The sequence below is a fragment of the Zosterops lateralis genome (assembly GCF_965231275.1).
Source record: "Zosterops lateralis genome assembly, chromosome: 7".
Lineage (NCBI taxonomy): Eukaryota > Metazoa > Chordata > Aves > Passeriformes > Zosteropidae > Zosterops > Zosterops lateralis.
The window spans coordinates 3,673,734-3,683,455 of NC_139767.1; the positions used below are offsets into that span (position 1 = coordinate 3,673,734).

Consider the following 9,722-nt stretch of genomic DNA (forward strand, 5'->3'; position numbering starts at 1 on the left):
TGAGGACACGCAGCGACAGGGAGCTCCAGATTCAGCTGGGACCAGTAATAAATCTTAGCTCACATCCCAGCATCACTCACTCCTGTGAAGCTCAGCATGAGGGTCATGAGCACCAGCCTGTAAGAGGTCTGCAGCAAAGTCCTTTTCCCTGGGACTGTAAAGACACCAGGGAAGATTACAAAAATGATTACTTGGCTTAACGTTAGGCCTTACACTAACCCTGAAAAAATTGTATTAATTTCTTTGTCTCTCATGTCACACATGGAAATGATATTCCTGAGGATGACTAAGAGTATGTTTTGGAGACTTTTATTTTGCATCCCACTGGGGTTGAGCTTTCCTGACTCTTTCCAAATACTTGCTGTTCTGTTTTTGCTGGGCATTTTGAAGCCTTGGTGTGCATTTTGGTGTGACTCCTGCTCACAACTTCACCATTGCACACGGAATAAGGAGATGTGGGGATTTTCTTATTCCTACCAGCATCCTGCTCCTCCTGCTTTAACAACACCAGCATTGGCCAACACTGAGCATTGATCCAAATTATCTCTGCAGAGAGTAATTGTTCCAGAAAACTGGAAGCAGCCCCCTGGAGGGTTTGGATTTTTCTCAAGCATTGTGCTCAAACCATCAGTTTACAGGCATGCCACAGACATCTACTTTGGTGCTTTCAATTATCTCTGTCTTGCAGATGGCTGGATCACCTGACTGAGGGCACAAGGGGAAGCAAGAGAGGAGGAAGGAGGGCTAGTTTTGGGGAGTGGGCAGAAATGTACAAGTCTCTGGGTCTTACTCCATCCTCTTGCAGGGTGCCAGTTGCTTGTCGAGCTGCCCCTCCTTGTGTTCCTGTTCCCTGCTCAGCAGGACAGATGCTGCAAGAGACATCCCATGATTTTGTTGTTGAAAATTTTCAGCTAAGCAGTACTGGCTCTGGAAGGAGAAATTAATCTGCAGTCTCCTAGCTGGCAGTGTATTGGGAGTGACAAAAGGGACAATCCCTGAATGCTAAGAACATGACCTTTGCAGAAAAGAACAGGGAGAAATGTTGAAGGTTTACACCCAGTTATGTCTTCTTCTCCACTGCCACAAAGCCAAAAGTCCAGAGAAATTCTTCCAGGGGGATGGAGAAGGGTACTCTTTTCAGGAGAAGGAGAAAGAAGCCTAGCCTTAGGCTGTGTGAGGCTCAAAGGCCAGCTCCACATAAAACACACAATGGCCTTGTGTCTTTCCCTCTTACATAGTTGCTTAAAACATCGTTAAAATGCTGGTCCCACAGGACACTTCCCACCAGGGTCCATGGGAATATTTCCTGTCATTTCTCTGCACACACACACTTCTTTTAAATAGCAATATTGTGAGCTTCAGAAAGGAAATTGAGGTTGATGGAGTAATACTAATTTATACCAGCTGAGACTTAGCCCAGTGTCTGGTGTCTGCACACAAAATATTTATCAGCAAAACACACACTGGGTAATTTTTTTACTTCTCTTTTTTCCTCTATTCTTTCCTTACTGGTACAGCATAAACTTTTTTAATAGTTCATGTGGTTTCTTACAAATTAAGAAGTAAAAAGTTAAAGATATTCACAATGATTGAAAAAACAATGTCTTCAGGAAAAGAAAGACTGCTCTGAAGACTATCCAAGTTTATGAATTAAGGGTTTAGGCTTAGAAACAGCACTTTGTGTTAACTGCAGTTGAGTATTGACAGTGTCAGAGGTGGTGAACTCTTGCATGGGCAATCCAGGAGCACACCCTGAAGAAGAACATCCCTGAACAGAAACATACTCAGGCGTGGGCTTTTCCTGGGTTGGAAGTTTGATTTTTGGAATAAAAAAGTCTTCCTGAGCTGAGACTGTAAATGCTCAGCATAAAACGACTTGCTGTATCTGAGCTAGTTATATCCTGTCAGCTGTTCTTTGGTTGCTCTCACTACCAAGGTAATGAAGTAGGATGTACTACAACAAAAAAGGAATTGCATTTACTGCTGAGTAAATGTGTACATGAGCTTCTACTACAGAGCAGCTGATTGTTGAGAACTGGTAGTCTGTGTGATCAGTTTGGTTTTCCTCTTTCTTATTTTGTTTTTTCCTTAAAAAAAAAAAAAAAAAAAAAAAAAAAAAAAAAAAAAAAAAAAAAAAAAAAAAGGAGGCTGGGCTATGTGTCCTTTTTTTGTGTGTGTTTTTAAAATTGAAATGAAAATTAATGTACCTAGAATTGTCAATGTGATATTTAACTTTTTGGGTTTCTGAAATATGACATATCATCTGTTTGGTCCAGTTTTGCCTGCAGTTTAAATGGTTTCAGAAAATAGACAATTTCCTTCTTTCCTTCTCCCAGGACATCTGCATAACAAAACACACTCTGGTAATGTATTTCCATCAGAACACAAATATTGGCGTGATTCAGTGATTCTCTTGCAAAAGAGAAGTGCCCCTGGATTATAGGCTTAGGTTCTGAGGTGGGAAAAAGTACCTTCAGCATGAAAGATGGAAAAGAAAATGCTTTTATTGTTGATGATTTTAGTTTTAAAATGAGTCCAAGCAGGATTTTTGCCTGACTTAGAGAAGAGCAGATGTCTTTTTTAGCACTATTCATTTTTCATGGAAGAAAGGTTTCAAATTATGTGTAGGAAATTCTACACACATATGCCCAGCAGCAGAATTATTTAATTATTACTTAATTGTTATAAGACCATACAAATGTCACTACATTTGGGGCTTATTCAGATGGCTTTTAAAGTAATCAGGAGCTTTGAAATGGTTCAGGATGCCTTGAGCAGGTGTTCCTAGGAGGGATTGAGCACCTTCCTAGTACCACACCACCAGCTTTGTGTGTCCTGTGCACCAAGGGCTGGAAATCCTTGAAGTGGCACCCAGGTGGACACGGCCCATGGCAGTCACATCCTGGGATTCACACCGTGTGTGCATGAGTGTGCATGCATCCACTGAGCTTGAGTAAGCCAAAAAGGACAGTCAGATGCCAGTTCCCAGTGAAAATCAGCAGACATCATCTTGCCTTTCTTCCTAAATCTCCTTGGCAAATACTTGAGTAGTGCAGATAGCTCCTGACCAGGCACGGTATTTAATTAACCTTAAAACTTTACCCTTAGCTATTGAAGTATTCCAAGCCTCCCAGTCTGCACTGGGCATTAATTAGGTCACTTGAACACTACATCCCATTTTGTTGCAACATTAGATTCATTTCATATTTATGCTTTTTTTTTCCCCCTCCCTTTCAGTGATGCCAGCAGGACTGCCTTGTAAATGAGAAACCATTGTGTTTCTCAGGGGGAGCATCCTGTACAAATAAAAAAAGCAGCAGAGTAAATCATTTTACAGCATATGGTAGATTCTAAGCCTCAAAGTACTCAGCTTTCCATAGCAGCAGAGGCACAAATGGAATCAAATGAATAAATTGCCATGTTTTCTTATTATAGGTGTCTGAATTGAGAAGTTCACCTGAGCAGAGACTCTGTTTTGTAATTGCCTGGTATTTGCTCTTCCTTACTAGAAAGAAGGCACAGACAAGGCTTTTATCACGCCATTTTTCGTATATTATGTGCTAGCAAACAGCTGTGTTTAGGAACAGGAGGGTGATTATTCCATGTCAGGATCTTGAAGGTAGTGCAGTTACATGGGAGGAAAGTGGGCTGCTGGTGTTCATTTATGGCACTGTCTGGGAGAAGGTGTCTGTGACACAAAAGGCTGCCATGGTGAGAGACCGGAGGAGGGCTGGCATAACATGAGGGTGCCAGTCCTTCTTTGCCACCTCTGCAATACCCAGCACTTCACTGGGAGCCTGATCTAAGACAGAGAATGCCATGGGTTCCTCTCAGTTTACAAACTGTAGGAACTCTGTGCCAGATCACCCCAGTTTCTGCTTTTCTGCCATCCATTCTTTATACTCCAACCATCCCATTAGCACATGGACTAGTGGCTGATCCCTCTCAAGTTTTTCTTGCTACCTTCTAAAGATAAATGCAGGACAATTAGGCCTGGTGTTTAACTGACAGCACCAGGGCAGAGCTACACACTTGATATATATTGCAGATGACTGGGACTCTCCAGGCCTGATCCACAGTCTGGTACTGCTGATTATAAAAGGATGATTACAAGAGGATGCTCAACAAAACCTTTGTAGTACTTTGTAGGTGCTTAAGAATGGCTATATTAGCAAGTGCCATAACATCTGGTGCAAGTGGCTCACTACTCTAGTTAGAGGCCTGTGTAATTCCTACATTTTAGCTTTAGCACCTTATTCCCTAAACCAACAAATGACAAAGAGTGAAATGAGTAAGGACAGAAGGTATTGATTTTTTTGTTTTTGTCTCAAATACAGTGTATGAGCATTCTGTAGTTAGCACAGGAATGCTCCCTGCTGATCCCTGATCCCTGATGATGTGAAGTAAGATGCAGAAAACCTCTGTTTGCAGACTGTTAGATCTTTGCTTGAGGGGATAAAATATTAATCAAAAAATGGGTAGTTTCTGTGTCTGGTTCTGAAGGGAATTTCCATGTGATATTAATCTTGTAATTCCAGTGCAGTCTCATTACAGTGTGAAGAGAAAAAATATGCTTTAGCAAAGTGATCTTTCGTTTGAGAACCCTTTGTCTTAGGGAACACACTTCCAGGCCCAGCAAACACAACTCATCAATGCTTTAAGTGATTTTTAATCATTGAGATTAGTGCAAAGAGATAATAATAGGAGTAATTACACTGTATGGTAAGTGTGAAGGGAATACACAGAAAATTATAACTAAAGGTTTACATTGGTGACAGGTGACCATATTGAAGAGAGAATAACACAAAAATGTCACCTACAGAGTGAGTTTTCAAAAGTGTCCTGTCCTCACTGGTGATCTTGAGTGTCCAGAACAAAACAAGCCCTTTTATAAATACTTCAAATTTGGTTTCTGCCAAATAAGATGTTCCTGAGGAGACATGTTTTATGAATGTGGCTCTGCTTACAGGTGATTGCTGTCTCGATGCCCACAGTGTTCTTACACTTTATGTTGTGTTGCACACTCAGCAGGGCTCACGTGATTTATGTTGTCTGTGAAGTGTGGACCAGACCTGTCTGATAGCAATTTTTTGTTTTCTGTAGTACCTGCTCTAGAAGATTGTAAGGAACAAGAGCCTGTGATGGACAACAATATTTCTGTGGTGCCTTTTGAGAGACCTGCTGTTATAGAGAAGCTGACAAGCAACATGGGAAAGCGTAAAAGCTCCACCCCACAGAAGTTTGTGGGTAAGCTGGAAATGAGCCTTTTATTCCTTTTAGTGCATGGGTATAGATTATGTGCTATTTGTAATAGCCAGAAGAACAAGGGGAAAAGGTAGCACTCTCAGAACTTGGTTCTGATACAACAATGGAGGTGGTTAAATCATGATAATTGCTGAATTCATTTTACCAGTCCAGTGAATTCAAAAGTGAAGTCCACTATCATGAAAATGCTTTAGAAAACCTTTTACTTAATGCTATTTGTTTGTGGGGGTTTATTTATTTATTTATTTCTCTCTAGCCCTTTTGAGATTTAGGCTTGTCAACTTCCCTCTCCTTGCTCCAGAAAAAAAAACAAAAAAACAAAAACAAAACCAAGCTAAGACTGTCATATAATTATCTGTCTCCATATGTGTTAAAAAAACAAACAACAAGTATGTCAAGACTTATAATTTGTATTAAATTCCAAACACTTGGCAACAACTGGTCTGATAATACTGGCATGAGGAAGTAAATCACATCCCTAGAGCTGGAAGAAGTTCTTGCTTTGAGTGCAGCACTTTGCACTCACAATAAACTTATTAATGTATGAATACAAAACAGCATTGGGTGGCTTTTGGTTGCTAGATTTAGAGTCCTAGGCCAAGAATTCATTTTTTGCTTTGTGTCTTGACATACTAAAATTATTCAGCTTGTAACAGGTGACAATATGGAGAATTTTACTTGGTTTGAGCTGTAACTTAAAGCTTTTTACTGCTACTGAGGCAATGCAAAAGTTCTTAGGAGGGAAGCAGGAACAGAGAATTGTTTGGGTAAGTGTCAGACTCTGAAGTCACATAATAGGACATAATATGAGTTTTCCATGCTCGCTCCCTTGGAAGGGCAGTCACACAGAACCCAAGGGTGTCTCATTCTGCCTACACTGAGGACACTTACAGAGAGGATCAGAGCACTGTAAGTAATTAGCACAGCCATTTAGAAAAATTGTTGCCTCTCAGGTAAATGCAGATTCAGATGGATTTGTTAAATCACCCCGAAGGTGGCAGTAAGTAAGCTGCATGGTTTGGAATAGCAGGGGGCCAGCAGTGTGCAGCAGCTCACCTGGGGGGACTGACACACTGACCTGGCTGCTCTCAGTCAGCTGCCCATCCCCAAATACCAGTGCTGAGCCAAGGGTACGCCAGCAACGATCCGTCCCACGTGGGGAGTGCTGGGAGACATCAGTATTTCCTATGTTGTATCAGTATTTCCTATGTTGTGATATTTTTAGAACAGAAAGGTGATTTTACTTGTCCACTCATGCACCATTGACCATATATTATTCTTGTGTTCAGAGGTAGATTTACTGATTGGAAATCCTTGCCTGAGAGATGCTATACCACATTATTATTCTCTTCAGCAGGTTGTACTATTTTGTTGTTAGATAAATCTGGTTTTTTCTATAGGTGCAACATATCACTAGCCATGCGTAGGAAAAAAAGTGCCCCCTTTCAATCTTAATTGTTATTCAATCTAAATAGCAGTTTTCACTTGGGTGCCTTTCTTTTTTTTTTTCTCCTCTCCACCATGACCTCACTTTTCTTCCCTTTTTCTCCCCAATTAAATATTGTTTAGCTCTATCAGGAAGAATGTGTAATGGTTCTGTTGCTTGCAGGAAATTTTCCTGTGCATACTGTAAGCGTGGCACCTGTCCAAAACAACTTAATGGTGTTTATGAGAAGGTCATGTAAGCATAAGCTAAAATTTTTGCATGCTACATCTATCAATGCTCTTTCTGCTCAGCAATCTCCAAGGGACCGTGGTTATGGACCACAGTCTCTCCTATGGCTGAATTTTCAGGAGGAAAGGAAGCAGTGTACAGCAAATAGAATGAATTCATTTGTGCCTGAGAGACTTGGTTATATATCTGCTCTTGAGGTACTGGTCTTACCAAAGCAGTTGAAATAGTGGAGGCAGAAAGTACAATTTGTGATGTGCAGGAGTGTGAATATTTCTTTTTGCTTCTTGTTCAATGAGGGAGAGGCAGACACCAGTTAAATTAAAAGCAGCCCTCTTCAGGCTGGTCATGTGAAGCAGATTCGTGTATTTTCAGCTGGAATTTGGAGCTTCCTCTCAGAATGTCACTGAGGTTAAGGACTGGCAGGATGCAAAAGGAGACATTTATGTGGCTTACGATAAGACCATGGTTGTTAGAGTAAGAATTAAAAATACACGGGCATCTCAGAACAGATGAAGATCAGCCAGCTGCCAAATTACAGTCAGCTTCTGGTTAATGGGGGTCAGGGAGAAACTTCCCCAGGGGGAAATGCTGGAACAGCTTTCTCCAAGGTTTCTTGTAGCTTTCTCCCAGCTGCTTTAGATACTTGACAAGATGGACTACAGGTATCACAGGACAGCTGTGTCTGTGTGCTTTGATCTAGCTTCAAATACCTGTTTCCGGGTTTATTTGAATGTCATATGGCCAGAGGGGAGAATGTTTCTTCTTCTACTTCACTAATGTAGGACAAGGATAAATAGACTTTGAGCACAGTTTAAATGAAAATTCAGAATGATTGGTCTGATTAGCTGATTTTAAATATAGAATTGGCTAAAGAAGAATTTAATTTGGAAACCACATTGTACTGGTTTATTGGACTGTTTATTGGTTACTTCTGAGCTCTGTGTTTTACGCCCTCTCCTTCCCATGTTATCATTTATTTTGCTTTTTTATGTCACACTCCATTTCTCAGGCTCTGACATCTTTGGAACTGGTTCATAATTAAAGGAATAAATAATTCAGGTCACTGGCAATTTACAGCTTTCTTTGCTCTCTGAGCTGGAGTAACTAAACATGGATGATGAAAGGAATCAAAATAGGATTTGCATCATTTATCCAAGTAGCCCATAAAGGATGGGTAATATATCTTGATCTATAAAGCCTACAAAGAAAGGACTGACAGTGTGTTTGGCAGCTGGATCAGACCCTCACCGGATCCATTTCTTTATCCAAACACAAGAATGACAGAGGTGGCCAGAGAAGGTGACAGGCACCAGTGGGCACCAGACACACTTGTCTCGTGGAGCTGTCCTCCAGTCCCCCTTTGGCCCCACTTGAGCCAAGTCCAGTTGCAGAGCTGTCCATCTTGTCTGTGCCAGCACAGCCATCACAGACTTCCAGACCACAGCAAAACACTGAAAAGAGGATCATCCATAGGTCATTTTAGATTACCAGGTCATTTTAGATTACCAGGACCATGGTTGAGTACACATCATACATACACAAACATGGTATGGTGTCCAGCCATGTGAACAGTATTGCTGAACAGAGTAGGAATATTCATGTGCTTCACTTTAGACTTACAATTAATTACCTTGATAATCAGGGCTGAGTTCCCCAGCAGAAGTGAGGCATCATCTCTAAGGGTAACATGGGTGTTTCTCTGTGCATCACTTTGAAATAAGTCACACTAAGTGGAATGAATTATTATAGTCAAAAATAAAATGCTGAGTGATAGCTCTGTTAAAATGTACTAATGCAATTTGGAAGAGATTTGGGACTACAGTTCTGTTTCTTATAGTGGTTTATTCACATTGTGTTCCAAGCAATTTTGGCAAAAGGTGATAGAAGAAGATTCTTGAGTAATTTAATTCTTGAGTAGCCAAACCACTTGTAAGTAGTAACTTCTTGAATTTATTAACTTATGCTACTGGAAAAGAAGTCTGGTTTTATGTACCAAGGAAGTGAAGTAACAAAGACAATGAAAACCAACCAAAATTATTTATCAAGACTTCATAAAATCAGCTTTAAAAGTTAGCTTTCAACAACTAGCTCATTGCATGTGTGAACACATAGGAACATGTGTATCTTGTATCATATACATATAACCTTTCCTTCTTAAAAAGAAGTTATTCCATGAGCTTTGGCTGTCCTGATACTCCAAAGCCATCACTGGAAAAGCAGTGCTGCTGAGCTGAGCCCTGGTGCAAACAGTGGTCAATTTGTTCCCCTCCAAGGAGAGGAATGACGCCAACAGGGTGCCCTGTGACTGCCAGAATGTGCCAGCATGTGGTTCTGGGTTTGCACATCTGTCATGCCATTGATGTAAAAAGGTTACAGGGATGTGAATTAGGATTCACAGTGATGAATCAGCCAGCTTCAGCATCATTTTGGATAGATTTATCCTGTGTCAATGAAAGGTGCTTTTGCCTTTTACCAAGTGAAAATAAGCTATACCCGTGGTTTCTCTATTTGTTTTCTTGCCTAAATAGACACTGGGAAGGGAGGGGTGTGTGTATGTCTTTTTATTTTTTCTCAGTCCAAAAAGGATGGAATCTTATTTTTTGAGGGAGGAAAACTGCAAAGATCAGCCTCCAGTGCTCCTGTAAATGGCTTCATTCTTCATTCTAGGCCATATGCTCTCATTTAATTTTTGGGGTTTTTTTCTGCTGGTTCAAGGATTTATATGTTGTGGCTCTAAAGGTGCTACCATAACAAGCCCCCTGTATCTGTTGTTTAGGTTTCT

The 9,722-nt window shown here is 40.7% G+C and overlaps 1 protein-coding gene across 3 annotated transcripts in view; it reads left to right on the forward strand.

The window, feature by feature from the left end:
* Positions 1-9,722, forward strand: part of IKZF2 (IKAROS family zinc finger 2) — a 114,108-nt gene that overhangs the window by 97,294 nt on the left and 7,092 nt on the right. For all 3 annotated transcript variants that reach the window (XM_083864920.1, XM_083864922.1, XM_083864921.1), the window contains one exon: positions 5,104-5,247. In XM_083864920.1, coding sequence (XP_083721046.1) covers positions 5,104-5,247 — 144 coding nt within the window. The remainder of the gene's footprint in view (positions 1-5,103; positions 5,248-9,722) is intronic.